Source organism: Neophocaena asiaeorientalis, unplaced genomic scaffold (genome assembly GCF_003031525.2).
Source record: "Neophocaena asiaeorientalis asiaeorientalis breed wild unplaced genomic scaffold, Neophocaena_asiaeorientalis_V1.1 scaffold116, whole genome shotgun sequence".
In the NCBI taxonomy this organism is placed as follows: Eukaryota; Metazoa; Chordata; class Mammalia; order Artiodactyla; family Phocoenidae; genus Neophocaena; species Neophocaena asiaeorientalis.
In genome coordinates this window covers 2,665,729-2,685,774 of record NW_020174561.1, presented here as the reverse complement: position 1 = coordinate 2,685,774, position 20,046 = coordinate 2,665,729, and the positions used below count along the sequence as shown (strand labels likewise).

General features: G+C 38.8%; 1 protein-coding gene across 1 annotated transcript in view; it reads right to left on the bottom strand.

The window, feature by feature from the left end:
* Positions 1-19,592: 19,592 nt before the first annotated feature.
* The window catches only part of TMEM229A (transmembrane protein 229A), a 1,025-nt gene continuing 571 nt past the window's right edge, over positions 19,593-20,046 (bottom strand). The window contains 1 exon segment of the mRNA XM_024757742.1: positions 19,593-20,046. This exon segment is cut by the window's right edge and continues 43 nt beyond it. Within this exon segment, the coding sequence (XP_024613510.1) occupies positions 19,593-20,046 (454 nt within the window).

The following is a 20,046-nucleotide window of genomic DNA, read 5'->3' as shown; positions in this document are numbered from 1 at the left end:
ACCCCATCCCAACCCCCTCACCTCCAGGAAGGGGAGAGAGCCTGGAGGTTGAATGGATCACCAAGGGCCAATGATTTTATCAATCTTGACTATGTAATGAAGCCTCCATAAAACCCCAAAAGGACAGGGTTTGGAGAGCTTCTGGGTTGGTGAACACCTGCAGGTGCTGGGACAGTGGCGTGCCCTAGGTGTCTCTTCGGTCTTGCTGTTGCTGAGTTCCATCCTTTTATAATAAACTGGGGATCTAGTAAGTAAAGTGTTTCTTGGAGTTCTTCGAGGTGCTGTAGCAAATTAATCAAACAGGGGGGAGGGTTATAGGAACATCTAATTTGTAGCTAGTTGGTCAGAGTACAGATGACCACCTTGGCTTTCGACTGGCATCTGAAATGGGGGGAGGATGCTGAAGAGGCAATCTTGTAGGACTGAGTCCTCAACCTGTAGAATCTAATGCTGTTTCCAGGTAGATAGTGTCAGAATTAAATTAGATTGAATTCTTGGACACTGTGCTAGATCTGAGAATTGCTTATTGAGTGGGGAAGCCTCCCCGCAGCCCCTCACACACACACACACACACACACACACACACACACACACACACACTGTCGACTGAAAAAAAAATGCACAACGTGAGAGTTGTGAGTTGAGTTTTATTTGGGGCAAAATGAGGACTATAGACTAGACACAGCATTTCAGAGAGCTCTGAGAAACTGCTCCAGAGAGGTAGGCGGGGAGGTCAACGTTATATGTGATTTTAGTGAAGGGGGTGTCCGAGAAGTCAGGCACACATTTGACAGAGGCTTGCTGCCAGTCGCGAGGAGCAGATGTATCTGTTAATGAGTTTAGTGCTTTTCCAGATACCAGGAGATGCAAAAATTGGGCTCATAGAATCTTCTGAAAACATTTATCTAAAGACCTGTTCTGCCAGTTTTTTCCAGAGCACAGAGTGCCTCATTCCTGATCTCCACCCTGAACTCCTTTCAGGGGGTGTTGAAGGTCAGTAGCTGCAGCAGCTCATGATTCAATTCTTGTAGAGGTAGATGGCAAGTGCCAATTTGTAGTTGGCAACACACACACACACACGCATGCGTGCATATACACACATGCGTGCACACACACACACACTTAGTAATTGGGTCCAGAAACACAAAAGACTATGAAACAGTAAAAGAACTATTTGACTAGGGAAGAGTATTTATACTGCCTGCCAGCGTTGTGGTCCACATGAGTTTTTTTTTTTGTTTTTTTTTTATTTATTTATTTACTTATTTATTTATGGCTGTGTTGGGTCTTTGTTTCTGTGCGAGGGCTTTCTCTAGTTGCGGCGAGCGGGGGCCACTCTTCATCGCGGTGCGCGGCCTCTCTTGTTGCAGAGCACAGGCTCCAGACGCGCAGGCTCAGTAGTTGTGGCTCACGGGCCTAGTTGCTCCGCGGCATGTGGGATCTTCCCAGACCAGGGCTCGAACCCGTGTCCCCTGCATTGGCAGGCAGATTCTCAACCACTGTGCCACCAGGGAAGCCCCTCCACGTGAGTTTTGAGTTCTAAACTTAATATAAGTTCTCTTAGCTCCTTTCCAGCCATCATTAGCTACTTGAGTGAAGGCATGGATGGAATAGGCTGAGAGTGTATATTTCCAGGTTTGGATTTTAGAAAAGATGGACAAGAGGGAGAAACACGCAAGGAAGGGGACGTTGTATGTAAGTGAAGGAGCTAGAATATCACCCCAAAATATGCCTCTTTAACACAAAAATTATTTTAGGCTGAAGGCAATTAAGAAGTAGTAAATGAAGAAAAAGCTCCCCCTTTTCTGCCTTAAGGCAGGAAATAAATTCTCCTTTTACTAGAGACAGATTCTTATCAGCACAGTGACCAAAGGAATCTGCAAACAAACCATGTTAAACAAACACTTATCTTTTTAGTTACTTCTTTACCATTTATTACCCCAAGCCCAAACCTTTGTCTTGTCAGTTCTTCACAAATTTATTGTTTCTTTGTCTTTAAGGTGTAAAAGCTTCCTGCTCTGGTCGCTTCCGTGAAAAAATACATTTCTGCTGTTTTAAGCCACCAAGTTTATGGTAATTTATTACAGTAGCCCTAGGAAACAAATGCCATCGTATTATTATTAATGTGAGGATTGTTAGTCTAAATTTTATTGCAAAGCTTAGCTGAACATGGGCATCTCTTGTGCTCCAGGCTTCAGGAGAATGCATTATTCAGAAGAAATGGACTTCCCAAATGAGGAATAGATGGTGCAAAATCAGAAATTGAAACCCACTTTTACATCCTAAAAACCTCAACGGTTTTAGACATTACAATACCACTCTCTCATTAGGGCAGATCGGTGATTTTCAGCTGGGGAGGGTGCTACAGGCTTCTAATAGGTAGAGACTAGGGATGCCCCTAAACATCTTACAACGCACAACATAGCTTCCCACAGCAAAGACTTACGTGGCCCCAAAAGTGATGAAGTTGAGAAGCCTCAGGGTAAATGTAAATATAGTGCCACGAAGTTCCTGTCACTCTTACTTTTCAATTTGGATGTAGCACAATTGTTGTTTTAGGGAAGAAAAATATTCCTTCTATCTTTCTTGGCTGGTCTAATACTCAAATTGACAAAAGCAGGTTAAAAGGAGAAAAAGAAAGCTTAATAACATGTATAACTCCTGTATACATTGGGGAGACTCAGGAAAGCTGAGTAACTCATCAAAATCACCAAAGCCACCACCTTAAATACCACCTTCAGCTAAAGACAAAAGAAGATGGGAGAGGGGGGAGTCAGTTATGGGAGGTTACCGAGAAAAGTACAGTAAATAAGGGTAAGATTGTTATGCAAATTTAAGTCATTCCCTTCCACATTGATAAGAGTTTCTAGAGAGGAAGTTATCACACTCTTCCTGATACAGTGAAGGAGACACCCTTACAAGTGGAGATTTCTCTCTTTTTTTTAATTGAAGTATGGTTGATTTACAAATTGTGTTAGTTTCAGGTGTACAGCAAAGTGATTCACTTATACATATGTATTTTTTTAGATTCTTTTCCATCATAGATTATTATAAGATATTGAATATAGTTCCCCATTCTATACAGTAAATACTTGTTTATTTTTTATATAGTGGTGTGTAACTTTTAATTACACACTCCTAATTTAACCCTTTCTCCCTTGCCCTTTGGTAACCATAAGTTTGTTTTCTATGTCTGTGTGTCCATTTCTGTTTTGTCAGTAAATTCATTTGTATTATTTTTTAGATTCCACATATAAGTGACATCATATAGATATCTCTTATACAGGTAAATGTCTCTTACAAAAGGGTAACTTCTACTCGGTTTTCAGAGCTTCTCCTGTGCCTGCAGTTTCTTAAAAATAACCAGCGTAGGGCTTCCCTGGTAGCGCAGTGGTTAAGAATCCGCCTGCCGATGCTGGGGACACGGGTTCGAGCCCTGGTCCGGGAAGATCCCGCATGCTGCACAGCAGCTAGGCCCATGCGCCACAGCTACCGAGCCTGCGCTCTAGAGCCCGCAAGCCACAACTACTGAGGCCCGCGCGCCTAGATCCTGTACTCCGCAGCAAGAGAAGCCACCACCATGAGAAGCCGGCGCACCGCAATGAAGAGTAGCCCCCACTCACCGCAACTAAAAAGAAAGCCCACACGCAGCAACGAAGACCCAATGCAGCCAGAAATTAATTAATTAATTAAAAAAAAAATAGCCAGCTTAAAATAATCCTTCTGCCAAAGAAGCATCCGCCTGCCAATGCAGGAAACACGGGTTCGATTCCTGGTCCGGGAAGATCCCACATGCCACGAAGCAACTAAGCCCGTGTGCCACAACTACTGAGCCCACGGACCGCAACTACTGAAGCCCTCGCGCCTAGAGTCCGTGCTCCACAACAAGAGAAGCCACCGCAATGAGAAGCCCATGCACCTCAATGAAGAGTAGCCCCAGTTTGCCACAACTAGAGAAAGCCAGCACGCAGCAACAAAGGCCCAATGCAGCCAAATAAATAAAATTTAAGTAAATAAATAAAATTTAACTAACTTATTTTAACCTTAAAGCAGAACATTAAAGTATCTTGCTCTTAGACTAAATATTTGAATGGTAAAAATATAATTCAATTTTATTCCTAATTAATACTCCTAGAGTTTACCATATCCATAATTTAAAACTTATAAAAGGCACATTTTAAAAATATGCTACTATAACATGCTAATGTAACCATTCCTTAGGGACCACTAAATAATAGATAAATTCTAGAAGAAAACAAGGTCACTTGCAAATTTCTGTTTGAAAATGTTAAGCAAATTATCTTAAGATATGCTTGTCTGTTAAAAACTGTAAAAGGATTCAGCTGTATAAATCATTTAATATACCATGCGAAGTAATCAAAAGAACCCTCAGACTAATACAAGAAAATTATTAATATATATTTATATGTGTCATGTTTATGTTTATCAGTTAAGAGGTAAGAGTACAAAAATGTTATTTTTCTGTGATGGTGTTTTTGTTTTAATATGGCTATCTTTTAACTCTAAGGTAAGAGATAATAAGATAGACAAGTAGAAAAATAAAGTGTTTATATACAACTGTAAATCTAGTCTATTCTACTACTAAATCCTTCCCTCTTTCTTATTTGCACTTCTGTAGCCTACAGCGGCTAAGTGGATTTTTTACTCTTTTGTAGACAATGTGAAAATAGGTCAGGTACCATGACTCACCCCAGTTAGGCTGGTAGGTCAGAAAATTGTAGCACAGGTTGGTCTGCAACAGGCTCAGAGTCAGATCATATACCAACTCTCTGGAGTAGAAAAAGAGGGATTTACTGGAGGATTCACACAGCCGTTAGAGCTGGGATTTCAACCAGCACATCTGTGCCCTCCTAGAGAAGTGTCCTTGACATAGCTCTGATCATAGTGCTTCCCTGCAAGCTGCAATTAGAAGGGATGTCTTACCTCTGCTGCTAAAAAGTCACATTCTGAAACCCAGCTTGTAGCAGCCTGAGGGAGGGTAGTAGAGGGTGGGAAACCAACAGTCTGTGTGCCTTGCTTGGAAGTGCTGCATCTGCTTATTTGCTGAGCCCAGGTCCTGGAACTGGCCAGCACCAATCTTCAAATTCTGTTATTTCTTCCTGGGAACAGATTGAACTTGCTCAGACCTGCCTTGTGTTGAGATTACTCCTAACACCACTTAATTTGCAATTGGCAGTATTTGCCTTGTGCCTCTCAATGGGTGTGAAAATATTCGGATTGTCACGCTAATTAGAATATCTTTTGACAGCTGCACTTTCTGGGGAGTGGGCCAAGGAAAGGCCCCTGGGCACCCTAGTGTCCCCTCCAGGGAGCAGGTTTGTGATCTCAGGTGGCCCAAGGTTAGTCAGTTTCCATTCACAGGTACCTTGAGGTGCTTTTTCAACCTCACCTCACCCTGAACCATTACCTTACAAGATTGTTAGGCACTTTTGATCTTTAAATATCACACGATATATACAAAGCATTTTAAAAGAGGAAGCAAACGTTTATTAAAATTAAAAAAAACAAGACAAATAAATTATGCAAGCTATCTGTTTTACATAGAATACAGCAAAGTCACGGGAAGTTTTTACATGTGGCCAATTCTGTCAGTCTTGACAGGACTATGTTTTAAGACAAAAATATTAGAGACTTCCCTGGTGGCTCAGTGGTTAAGAATCCGCCTGCCAATGCAGGGGACATGGGCTCGAGCCCTGGTCCAGGAAGATCTCACATGCGGCAGAGCAACTAAGCCCGTGTGCCACCACTACTGAGCCTGAGCTCTAGAGCCCACGAGCCACAACTACTGAGCCCGAGAGCTGCAACTACTGAAGCCCGCATGCCTAGAGCCCATGCTCTGCAACAAGAGAAGTCATCCCAATGAGTAGCCCGTGCACTGCAATGAAGAGTAGCCCCGCTCGCCACAACTAGAGAAAGCCCGCGTGCAGCAACGATGGCCCAATATAGCCAAAAATAAATTTTAAAAAAAAATCCACAAATGTTTGATTAAAAATATAAAGTCCTGGGGATGTAATGTACAGCATGCTGATCATAGTTAATAACACTGGATTGCATATTTTAAAATTGCTAAGAGAGTAAATCTTAAGTCCTTATCACAAGAAAAAAAATTGTAACTATCTATGGGGACAGATGTTAACTGGACTTATTGTGGTGATCTCTTTGCAATATATATAAATATTGAATCATTATGTTTACACCTGAAACTAATATAATATTGTATGTTAATTTTACCTCAATAAAAAAATACATACATAAAGAGATAAAGAAAGAAAAGGATGAGGATGATGCAGTGTTTCATCTCTCACATATTTAAGACTAAAATCTTGCCATCACAGTCCCTCCTATCCCTCTTTTGCTGTATCTATTAATTCTCCCCGAACCTACTTTCCAAATAACTTTCTCCTATCCACTCTGCTACAGCCTTAACTCAGACCTTCAGCATTTCTTATCTGAATTATCACATCGACTTCCTGGTTTCTCTGTCATTCACTATTCTCTCCCTGCTAATCAGAGTAATCCTTCTAAAACCCATATCTGCTTACAGATAGTTCGCTCTCCTGTTTCAATTAACACCCAATATCCACAGGATAAACCCAAACTTGGCATGGAATACACATCTCTCCATCGCCTGACCCCTATTCCAGTTTTACCTGGCAGCCACTCCTCCCTTGACTTCCTTCCTCCCTGACTCTAACAGAAATACACCCTCTGCTCTCCATCACCATCGCAGTGAAGTTTTTGTCCTTATGCTTAAGGACAGAATTTGTGAAAAATGCAGTTACCTATTCCCTTGTGGTTACAGAAAAAGGGGACGTAATACACACTCTCATCACTAAACAGCATAATTCCAATCAGACTTTTAAAGAAATCTTGAGAGTCTGGAATTTTGAGTTAAATAAATGTATTATTCATGAAGGTTTTTTAAAAACCTAACCCCCATAGGTAAAAATGTACTTAAAAGTTTCTATTGAGAAATGCCTCTTGGTACTTATATGAAGTTAGACCTGGCCTATGAGAGGAAGTTCAATTTCATACACGATAGAGAAAACACACAGCAAAGGCTAATGCTAGCTATGGAATAATTTTTCATCCCTGAAAACTCATAGCTAAGTCTTCCTCTCTAATTTGAAGACAATTTTTAATCGGAAGTGAAGAATCAGTTTACACATTTACATACTCAACTTTATATATAGCTACTCAATCTTCATGTGAAAATTTTATGTCATTTATTTGGTCAGTAAAGGGAGAATCCAAGGAGGACTGAACACAGAAGGATAAGATTAATTTAAATCTTAAATGCCAACTGGGACCGATCCCACAGGAGCGGGTCGTCCATTAATCAAAGAGTAACTGATCACGGTGGGGCCCAAGGGTTTGGGGCCGTATCCAGGTGAGTGAATTCCGCAAAGAGCCCCAAGGGAGAGCAGAAGGCCAACCCAGAGGAAAGTCTGAAGTCTCTAAAAAGAAAGGGGTGAAAGAGATGAAAGGACTCTAAGAAGTGCCATCAGATGCTGGGAAGGCACATCCTATTGTTTCTGAACAATGACAGGCTTTCTTTACAACCTTCCCTTTCACTTCATTCCTATATATTTAGTCACACGGATACGTGAAACTTGCACTAACACTCATTTCCTTCAAATAACACAAAATCTTATGTTTGAATTTCAAAGTTTTGGCCTCCTAAGAGCTTTGCTATACACTGATACAGAGTACTCTGCTTTAATTTCAAAGATGTACAGTTAGTTTATGTTTCTTTATTCTTTTATTCTCCATTTTTCCAATTTCCTCCTAATTTCATAAGGAGAATCAGAAGTGCAGTCGTGTTAAGAAGAACCTTCCAGGACTTCCCTGGTGTCGCAGTGGTTAAGAATCCACCTGCCAATGCAGGCAAAGAAAGCTCAATACCTTGTTATCTGTGTTTTCTATTTTATGTCACCAAAAGCAAAACATCACGTAGATAAGCATATCTGGAGTTATTTATAGATCATCTAGAAATAATATTAGGAATTTATGTTTCTGAAATGAATACCCTATACATTAATGGAAATGTGGTTATGTAATAATAGTTACAATACCTTGAAAATTGATTTTGTACACTTGAATACCCTGGTCAAGTATTTTAAATGCTAATCTAAAAATACATTCTATGAAATTAAGTGAATTGGCTCTCAGTAGAGTTGCCCTTTAAGGCCTCTGTCTCAGCTGTCAGAAAGTCTTGGAGACACAGTGTCTGTGTTCAGATGTTTCCAGAGAGCTAATTTTCAAAGTAACAAATAGACTTTGAAGAAAAAAATAAAAATGGGGAGGGGCTCACTTAAAAAATCTGTGTACAAATACCAATAAAGGTTAAAATTAGAGATGGATGAAATAGAACTTGTCCCTAGAGAGAATTTAAAAAAAAAAATGATGAATTTATTATGTAACATTGGAAGGATAAAACTAAGAGGAAACTCCTTCTTTCTTTTTTTCAGATATTCTTCTCGCCTGTCTAATGATACAGCCCTGAACTTTCTGAGAGACACATAATGTTGCTTTAAAAGAATACTGAGGGACTTCCCTGGTGGTCCAGTGGTTAAGACTCTATGCTTCCACTGCAGGGGGTGCGGGTTCTATTCTTGGTCGGGGCACTAAGATCCTGCATGCCACGCGTGGCCAAAAAATTAAAAAAAAAAAAAGAGAAAAGAATACTGAAATGGAGTCTCATTCCTGTCTCTTATTAGCTGTGTGGCAGATAAATTTCAGTGACTTCATCTATAAGCTATAAATAATAATAATAACAATAGTAACTATAATACCATACAGGGTCATTGTGGGAATTGAAAAAGAAGAAGTGGTATGAACTGAATTGTGTTTCCCCACCAGATTCATATGTTGAAGCCCTAACCCTCAACATATTTGGAGATACAGCCTTTACAGAGTTACTTAAGGTTAAATGAGGTCATAAGGGTAGGGCCCTAATCTGATAGAATTAGTGTCCTTTTAAGAAGAGACAGTGGAGAGCTTGTTCTCTGTCTACCATTCGAGGACACAGTGAGAAGGCAGCCATCCGCAAACCGGGAAGACAGCTCTCACCAAAAGAGAATCCTGCCAAACCTTGATCTCGGACTTCTAGCCTCCAGAACTGAGAGAGTAAATTTCTGTTGCTTCAGTCACCCAGTCTATGGTATTTTGTTTGGCAGCCTGAGCTGACTGATACAATAAGGTAGGATATCAAGGGTAGGGTCCATGTCAGGCTTGCTGATATTTAATCCCACAGCATTCTCAGTGCCTATTATCTAGTAGGTACTCAATAAATCTTTACTGAATGAATAAATGATTGAATCAAAAAATAAAAGTTAGTCATTACATACAAATTTAAATTCTCTTTGAGCAGAGCTGACTTCAGACTTTCTCTGAGTTCTTTATTGGATTGCATATGTTAGACAGCATGAAAATCCAGTACAGTGCCAATCCCAGGAATTTCTCCCTCTCTATACTTTCCCTTTTCCTCCACCTGTCTGTGTAGGTGTTTAGAGAATGCAGCTTGGGATCCAGACTGCCTGAGTCCAAATCTTGGCTCTATCACTTGTAGCCTTGGGCAAGATGGTGGCAGTAATAGCATATGTAAAAACAGAGATAATAATAACCTATCTCATCAGGTTGCTGTGAGAATTAAATGAACAGACACTTGTCATGCTTAGAAAACAAATAGCTTAATCTATTGACAGCATCCTCCCTTCCGTGCCTATACTCCCCCTTCCTGAATATCTTGAAATACAGTGGTCATTAACTCTGTTCTTAAATTTACCTTAATTTTAGGACGAACTTGATGTGTTGACCTAAAACAAATAGACTGCCAGATATTTCTCCAGCAAAGATGGATTTTTTTCAGGATCAGCACAGAATCACAATTCAGGGTCTGCAACCATGGCAAGCCACATGCAAGTTCCCACAAGGCAAGGGAAGAAGAAGATTTCATAGAGGGGAAATGGAAGTTGGGAAGGCCAGAGTAAACAAAGAGTCCATGGCTTTTCATTGGCTCAGTCCTTGCCCGGGAAGAAGTGGAATCTTTCTTCTTCCCACTGAGCTCTGCTCTCATTGCAGGGTGTGGAAGCTCCCATCTCTATTTAATTGCAGTTTCTGTTCATTAATTTTACAGATGATACCAAACACGCCCTCTCCTTCCTCTCTTCTGTTGTTGGTGCTATCACATTCTCAGGATCTCCTACCTATCTGACCATTTATTCCCATATCTCTTGCAGGCTTTCTCTTTCTGCTTTCTTTTGGAAGTCCTCAAGGCTCTGAGTCTACATTCACTTGGCCAGTTGCATCTGCTTCTCTCTCTCAACTTGTACAACCATCCTATCACTACACACTCTATTCTGACTCTTAAATATCTCTCAAATCTATATTTTAGGCCATCACCACTGTCACAATCCTGGTCCAGCTCTCCATCATCTTTCACCTTTTGTATAACAGCCTCATAACTGGTCTTTCATTACCTCTAATCTTGTCCTCTCCGATCTCAGTTTTTTTTTTTTTTAATTAATTTATTTGTTTATTTTTTGCTGCGTTGGGTCTTTGTTGCTGCGCGTGGGGTTTCTCTACTTGTGGCGAACAGGGGTTACTCTTTGTTGTGGGCGCAGTCTTCTCATCGCAGTGGCTTCTCTTTTTGTGTGAGCATGGGCTCTAGGCGCAGAGGTTTCAGTAGTTGTGGCTTGCGGGCTCCAGGGCGCAGGCTCAGTAGTTGTGACGCACGGGCTTTGCTGCTCCGCGGCACGTGGGATCTTCCCAGACCAGGGCTCGAACCCATGTCCCCTGCATTGGCAGGTGGATTCTCAACCACTGCACCACCAGAGAAGCCCTCAGTTTTGTTTTTAAAAATGCAAGTTGGATTAGTACTTTGCCTGCTTAAAAGCCCTAATTAACTTGTCAACACCCTTAGGAAATGGTCCTCCAAACTTTAATGTGTCCATAAACTTCAAGACCTGCCTTTTGCCTACCCCTCTGGCTTCAGGTCTCACTCATCCCTCCATTGCTGTCCTCAACCAGACACAACAGACTTTGAGTTACTCGGCGCTCTGACACTCACTCTTGACAGGTCTTTGAGCACGTTGGGTGCCCCATCTAAAACCTTCCCAATATGCTCTCCAGTCTTGATGGCTGCCCCATGGTCTCCTCCAGCAGCATCTTTCTGTAACACACTTCTGTTTTAAACTCCTCATCCTCTGCTTGATGAAAGAAGAATTGCTTATGTCTTGTTTACTTTTTAACACACAGTACACATTTAAATAGTTGTTGGCTAGATGAATGAATGAACTCTGCTCAATTTTCCTTATGCTCATTTTTACTCCTTTAATGCTTTCATCTGTATGATGGTTAATTTTACGTATCGACTTGGCTGGGCCACGGGATGCCCAGATACGAGGTCAATCATTATTCTTAGTACTTCGGTGAGGGTGTTTTTGGATGAGTTTAGTCTTTAAATCAATAGATAATGCGGAGTGTCCTTCCTAGTGTGTGTAGACCTCATCCAATCAGCTGAAGGCCTGAATAGAATAAAAAGACTGACCTTCTCTGAATAACAGGGAATTCCTCCCGTTCAAACTGGGATGTTGGTTTTTACCTGTCTTCAGACTTGAACTGAGACGTCGGCTCTTCCTGGGTCTTGAGCCCACTGGTCTTTGGATTGTAACTACATCATTGGCTCTTGGGTCTTCAGCTCGCAGACCCACCCTGCAGATCTTAGGACTTGTCAGCTTCTATAATTGTGTGAGCCCAATTCTTACAATAAGTCTGTCTGTCTATCTATCTATCTATCTACCTACCTACCTATCTACAGCCTGTTGGTTCCGTTTCTCGGGAGAATGCTAACACAATCTGCCAATAATATATGAGGTTGGAAATACAGCATGAAGTGAATCAGATTCATAGATAATAAAACAAAAATATTTACTGCTGGACAATAAAACTGCCACGAGCAGCAGTTTTCTAAATTTAACCAAGTTTGAATTTTATTTTCATTTCTCTGTTCAAAAATTGCCCCAATCCGGAAGGTCAGCAAAAACAGTAATGAAAATCAAGACGCATCAGTAAGCTGCAAACTGAGTAACTCCTTCTTTAGGGGAGTGTCACCCAGTAAAACAGGCACTGCCAACCAGTTCATATTTAAAAATTCATATTTCAGAAATAATGTTTTAAAGGGTAGTTAAGTTTAAATAGCCTACAAATTCAAACAAAAAACAAACCTATAATGTGGCTAAACTCTCTTAGAGAACGACCTGAGTTCTGTTAAAAGAAGTTGCTCAGCAGAGAATGAAAGACTATGAGAAGATGAAGCAATTCCTACCTTTTTTCTAGGTACATGGTGGGTCTTATTTATGTTCCATAAATAAAGGTCCTGTTGAAGTCACATGTTGTCACCTGCCAGCGTTTCTAATTCCTGCTTCCACTGTTGAATTATATCTGGCATGAGAATTCAGATGAGTTCACCAAAAAAAATTCTTTGAGCATCTGCTCTGTGCTAAGTTCATTGCTAAGTGTTGAGAAGACACAGAGAATGACATATGCCTGCTCCCAACAGATGAAATTAGAAAATAGTAGGAACGAAAGAAGTGAAGAGTGAATTCAACGGCAACTTTTCTGTTCTTCACTCTACTTGCCTTCATTTCCCTCTAATTCACTTTCAGGCTCGGTAATGAGTATGTGACGAGCAGATCCTGGCCAATTACTTGTATCAGAACGTACAGGTCCATGAGGAGGACCACCGGCTTAATGGGAGTCTATAGGAGACAGACTTAGGGGATGTAGAAAATTCAGCTGAAACAGTGAAGTGACAGAGCTGCTGAAAAAGCTCATAATGCTTACTTTCGTTCTACATTTGTAGAAATAAAGCATCTAGATCAAAGTAGGCAATAGTTTTACCACTGTATATTTTATTATATGTTGCTGAATGATCTTGGATATTTAGCCTGGAGTAAGTCAATTAAGACACACTTGGAAACTTTCTTCAAACCTTTGGTCTTCTGTTTATCTATGGATGAAAAACTAGGGACAATGAGTGAAAGTTACAGATGGGGTCTTTTCTAGCTATCAAGGTATATAACAAAGGAATGAGTTGGCCTGGGGATCTGAATAAGTACAAAGATTTCTATCAGAAGTGATCAAGAAAAGGATGGATGGACACCTGTCAAAGATAATCTAGAAGAACTTATTCTTTTGGCTGGGAGTTGAATCATGACATTCGTTACCTCCTCAAGCTCTAAAGTTCCAGGATTTTAGATTTCAATAAGTTGTAGACTGTTTACCCGTGCATTGGGTAGACACATCAATGACACATTATTAAAACTTTTATAGCATGTTCAATAACATCATTTCACAAAAAATAAACTCAGAAATCTCATTAAACAAATATCGATACAATAAAGTGTACATTTTGGTACCCAGCCAAACTTAGCCTGTGCAGTATTTCATGAACATAAAGTTTTCTTTGTAATTCAAATCTTACATGGTATAAAGACCTAGAATAATATTTATAAATGTGAATTATTTTAGCCAAAGAAAAATAACACAAGGTCTCTCTAAGGCTATTGAACACTCTCCCTTTCAATGTATCTTTTATTTCTGCCTTTATTATTCTTTCGTTTCTGTTTTATTTGCTGAAAATATCACTACAAGTAAGTACAATGATAAATTTTGTTAAACTCTTGCTTTTAAGTACTTGGAATCTGAATCCTTGTTCTGATGTACTCCGGGGAACTCTTCTATTTATTTTTTCTTCCTTCCCTTCATTGTTTCTAATAAAAGGTTAAGACGGAAATAGTTCCCCTTCAGAACAAGGGCGTATATTTAATTTAGTTTTTGTTCCTAGAAGTTAGTGCGTAATCAAAATTATATAAACTTTCTGCATGTTCCTCTCCATATTATTTTCAAATATTTAAAGTTTCAAATCTGAGATCCTTTGAGACTACTTTTATTTTCATCATGCATGGATTATAAATAATATGTTAATAAAATACTTTGTATGTAATATAAATATTTGTTGGAAACCCATCAAAAGTTGGTCTGGTTCTCTCCTTAATATCGTAAGTATAATTTTCTTTTGAATGGGAGGGTTGATCCATGGCATCCTTCATCGTTTCTGGTTAGCTAATTGCTTCTGTCATACCTGTGTCTTCTCACTTCCTTTTCTGATGAAGCTGTTTGGGTCTGGCCGGGAAGCTACCATGAAACTCCCCTAGCTAATATTCCATAGGTGGACCTAAGCAACCACCAAAGGCTTTTCCTGGGTTGAACTAGGTTGAGATTCCAATGACGCAAACAGGGTTCCTACTGTTTAATCTTTTACTCCTATGCCTGCAGCCAATGTCGGTTTACTTGTTTGTTTGTTTGTTTTTCTGAAGTAATTTAAATTATACTCAAAGCTCTCAAAGTCCTATTGCTTAGACTCAGTGAATGGAACATCATTTGAAAAGATATGATAAGTAGACCATAAGTATCATGGTAAAAGAATGAAATACTGATTTTTTTCTTTTAAATAAAGAGAAAGGAGTGTCTTAAAAAGTGTTTCATTGTAATACGCAAGCAGGCTGACCAGTATATATTAGCTCCTGGAAACTTTGAGAAGCCTTCTTCCTTCACAAATAGACAGTGGGGTTTATCATCTCAGCTTTAACACTTTTCCCCTCATTTAGTCTTTGCATGAAAAACACAATTAATGCTGTCTTGAAAAGTCCAAGCTGAGTTGAGAAACCATCTGTCAGAGATGTAAGAAATTCCAGCCTTGGATGGAAGGTTGGATGTTATTAATCGTCATGGTTTCTTTCAACCCTTAATTCTTCTTAATTATGGTAAAGATATATTTTCTTCTAAATGGGAAAGTTGATCCATGTGACTTGCATTCTAACAGTGGATTCTAACAGAATTTTTAAGAGGTTAAGATAAACATCAAACTTTTCTGTATATCAAAGACCAGCCTCTCTGTCTCTCTCGCTCTCCCCCTCTCTCTCCCTCTCTCTCTCTGTCTCTCTCTCTCTCTCTCTGTAGGAGTTGTCTGGTCATTTGTTTGACCATTTCTGAAAAGAGAATTTAAAAATTAAAGAAAAAAGTCTCCATATTTACATTCTCTTTATATTAAGAAAAAAAATCTCTAAGGAAAAATTTCTCTATACACATCACAGGTTAATTTACAATTTGGGTTGCTAGCAACTGGAATTCATTGCCTGTGTGATAGCTTCATGTCTCCATGTTAAAAATTAGAAAAGAGGTCAGTTCTAATGAATAGAGGTCCACACAGACAAGTGTTGTTTCTGTTGGTTCCTCTCGTACCAAGTCTAAGAATAGAAAGGAAAAAAAAAAAAACAAAAACTGGCAACAGAAGAGAACCATCTTTTACTGCCATCTTTCCCTTCAGCATAAACTGAGGCATGTGTTTGATAGAGGGAAGGGAAGTGTGCTTCCTCAAACTCTCGCTCAGTAAAGGATATTAGTTCCATTAAGCACTGTTGGAAAGTATATTGGAGATAGTATATTTAAAATTAATTTAAAAGGTAAAGGGTTTTTAATGACTTTTAATATAAGCAAACATTGATTTTATTAAAATGCCTTCAGATATTACAATACAATGACTTATTTATCACTCCAGGTCTGTATCATGTGTATAACTTCCTTTCCAAGTATACTGATTTTGTGTATTTTGGAAGTGGAGAGAGAACCAAAGCAGTCTACCAAAATTCTTCCTCACCATCCTTCTTGAATAGAACCAGGTCTATCATGCCAACAGAGACTATTTCAAAACAGTAGAAATTATTATTTTTTAAAGGGATAGGATTAACCAATTAGATGTTTCTTAAACAACAAAGAATGTCATATTTTTCTAAGCTGTGTTTGACACAAAATGTCAAATATTTATAATAAAATATTAAAGTTAAGTACAGTGAAATGTATGAAATATTGAAAGGATTATCAACCTTGTTGGAGTCCTTGTATAGCATAGGAATGTCTATATTCATTGATAACATGAAAAACTTAACATTTCTCTTTAGATTGAAAGCCCAAATAGAATTGATTTAAAATTTAAAGCACTTCTAGTAAGAAATTTCAGCACTGTGTAAGTTAAACATGGAGTGAAAACCATATTTATTACTTTTTTTCTCATATTTTTCTGTTAAGAACTTTCTTAGACTCTGAGGTGTTTAATTGAACTCAACAAATATCTGCAAAATTTTCATTTTAATTTTTGGGCTGTTTAGCTCTTACAGTGAAGCCAATTATGAGTGCTATATTAAATGTATAGCAATAATTATATGTATTTTCCTAGCTTGTGATATGAGGAATCTTGCATTTCAATATATTATTCTTATACTCAAGATCATCTGACTTCAAATGAAGAACTCTATTTCAGAGCACCACTTGAATATAGACTATCACCCACCTGGGGATTAGAACTAAGCTGATTGTCAGTTATGCAACCTGGTATTAGTGCCCTTGTTATTTTCCATGGAATAAAGAGGCAACATGAAAGAGAGTCTTTGCTACTAGTGTCTAGCTTTTATACAGCTGCCCTTGCGTTTGTCATAGCGCAAGAGAAGAGAAATACAGATTGTAAGGTGAAATCCACAGAAGATTCAAAATCACTGTGGTCAGTAGATAGAGACATGACAGCCATGCTGTTAAGAAGACACTGGAGCCCAGTGTACTTGGATTCTATCTATTGATAAATAGCTGTATGACTTGGATAGTTACTTAACCTCTTTGGGCTTCAGTTTCTTTGTCCTCATGTAAAAGGAAAGTTGTTAGAGGTTTAAGTAAATATGTGTGTGTGTTTGTGTACATATAGATACACTTAAGGTATATACATATCATATATGATATGTATGTATCTTTAATATATATCATATATGAACCATAAGATATACATTACTTAAAATTAAATACATATATACTTGAGATAGATATATAAATAATATATTCATTTAGGATATACATGGCTATGTACATATATTCACTTACAATTATACATATACGATAATAGAACAGTTCTTGGCAGGTGGTAAGCACTACTTAACTATTAACTATTATTTTATTGCCTTATCATTTCTATATCTGAACTACTAATGAGTAACAAAGTTGATTGACCTGATGGTTCTTTCCTTTCCCTGCTTTTTCTTTAAACGTTCAAAGTTGCAGCAAAATGTTACTTTTAAGAGGTTGAGTAAACACAGAATGAGAAGCCCTAAAGCAAGGTGCTGAGTTAATAGACAGGATAATCACTTCCTGAAAACAGATGAAGGAGCTCTTTGTAGAACTAGCAGGGGGACTGTTAATGGGCTTTTGTTTTAGAGAGGATGGATTGAAGGAGAGGCTGGATGAGAGCCCTTACAACATCTGCCTTTCTCGTTGCCTATTACTGAAACAGTAGCCTTGCAAATAAGTATAATCACATATAAATCAAAACACTAGACTGTGAGCTCTATCAGGACAGAGATTTTGTCTATGTTGGGTCACTGCTGTCTCCACAGGGTCCAGGCAAGTGCCTGACAAACAGCAGGTTCACAATAACTATTTCTTGAATGAACTGAATGAATGAAAAATCTTGACCTTTCCTTTAAATAGGATTAACAGGAAAAGCAAAACAAACAAAATAGCAGGCTTTCCTACTTCCTGATGGATTTCTGACCCCAAGAATGCTGGTAAGCAGATTAAGCAGGGTTGAGGAGGAGCATGTGAATGACAGCAGTGTGAATACGTACATTTAGCAAGTATTCCAGAAGCCACGGATTTGCTTAAGGCTTCACAGGAATGTGTGGTGTGGAGAGGTGCCGCGCTCAACTCTGATTCATGCACATGTGACACATTTGAATCACAAATATTTGGTCCAGCATCTAACTTTAGTGTCTATACTTATACTTTTTCTCTCCCCAGGTTTTCAGAAACCTTTTTCACAAAGTGATACTTTTACTCTCTGCAAACATTTAGCTTACTTTAGCTTTCTACTCAGCCTTTGACTGGCTAACACTATCAGTGTGACAGGATTTATTTCACAGGTGGGGTTTATCCTATAGCATTACTTATAGTTTACCTCACGACCTCGGACTGTAGATTAAAATAATATAACATTCTTAGAGCTATGCCTGACTTAAATCTAAATGCATGTTCATTTTTACTGTCATAGCAAACATGTTTTTGAAAACAGAAAGAAGTCCCTTTTTATAGCATAGGCAAACTAATAATTTGAATAGGAATATATGTTCATTTATGCACACCATAAGTTCTCCTAATTTTCTTTGTAATGAAAACTGAGAAGGTATTAGTCATCCTTGGATGAGCCATACTCAGTTCTACTTGACTTTTCTAAATATAATGAAAACACAGCAAATAAATTGAAAGTACATTATTAATTGATTAGATATGATTTCTTAAAATGGTTTACATCATCTCTTTTAACTTCCATTCTTCCAAGCTTCCAGACATTAATAATGAGTCACCAAAAAGCTATCATTGACTTATAATGCACATTACTACATCGGACTTGGCCCAAGAAATCTGTATGGGCCCCAAAGGAAACAGAAAAATGTTTACAACTGAGCCATGGCAGAAATAGGCTGAAAACACATATCTGTATTCTCCAAAAACAATTAGGGCTAATGTAATTAAGGTGAATATTCCGGTTCATTTTATTCCATGGAACTGTTTCACTCTTGAAGCCCCATGTAGGAAAGAGTCCTTATGGTTAGAACACTACTGAGGGTGATATAATTTTGCTTGGCCCTTGTACACGTAAAGTAAACATTTTACATTATTGCATGGGGACAAAAATTTACAGCCAAAGATGACACAGGATCTGATTAAAGTTAACACACTTGGCGTTTAAGGCTAACCCACATAGGAAAGCAATCATTCCCAGGATGGAGATCAAATATCTTAACACAGTGTTACCTGAGTTGCTAGAAAAGATTTATTGTCTAAAAATTGATCCATAGCATGTGTTTTCAAATTTGTCAGTCTCTTTTCATTTGTGTGCTAGACAGAGGCACTTTAAGAGCTATTAACTGTAGTCTCAGGAGTACAAGACTGGTTTTCAGCAGTCATTGGTAAATATGGCAAGGAATTAAAATGACATTGGATTAAAAAGAAAGTAAACAAATCATTAAATCAGAAAATTTCACCAAATCTTGTAAAAATCACTGGTCTCTGAGTTGAAGAACTTCCTCACTTAAAAAAAAAAAAAGAAAAATCAGTGGCTATCCCCCCACCCAAATAAGTGAATACTACAGCTTTTCGATGTTAAGGTATGATGGTTTTGCTGTTTGGGCTAGTGAGGGTTTTAAAATATTGACGAGTTAAGTACTTTGAGTTATGTTTACAGCACTATTTCAAAGTATTGTAGTATTATGCAGAAATTCCAAATAGAAAAACTAAAATATCGAATAAAACAGGTTGAAAAAGTTTAGTAAAATGTATAAAAATTAAAAGGCTAAGAAACAAAAACAAAACCAAAAAAACCTCACCACGTTTTAAGTGTGTAAAAATAAATCACATTCATTCATGGAAATCCAGTGACTGTTTTTTTTTTTTTTTTTTTTTTTTTTGTTTTAGTTGGTGGGTACGTCCGCCCCCTGCCACAACACGTTGGAAAGTAGGTCCTGGTACACACTAAGGAATATCCAACCAGGTAAATACATCAGGGTGATAAGGCCCATGAAATTGAGCGGATAGTGAGAATAGTCCCAGGAACAAGCACCCCAAGTGCGGAGTCCCAGACCCCAGGACAACTCCCACGCGTAGATGAAGATCACGTAGAAGGGCACTCGCTTCCAGGTGCCCCAGCCCCGACTGTAGTGGAGGTGGAAGTAGAGCTTTTCCACCACGAAACTGCAGCTGCCGTACATAAAGAAGGACCAGAGAGACGTGTGGCCGCTGCTTGTCCCGTCCCCCTGCCCCAGCAGGTTAAAGAAGAATGTGAAGAAAATCTCATCCAAAAAGCCGTGCATTCCGAAGAAAAGAAAGCGGAGCAGGTCCGGCAGCCCCTGGCTGGGGGCTCCCCCG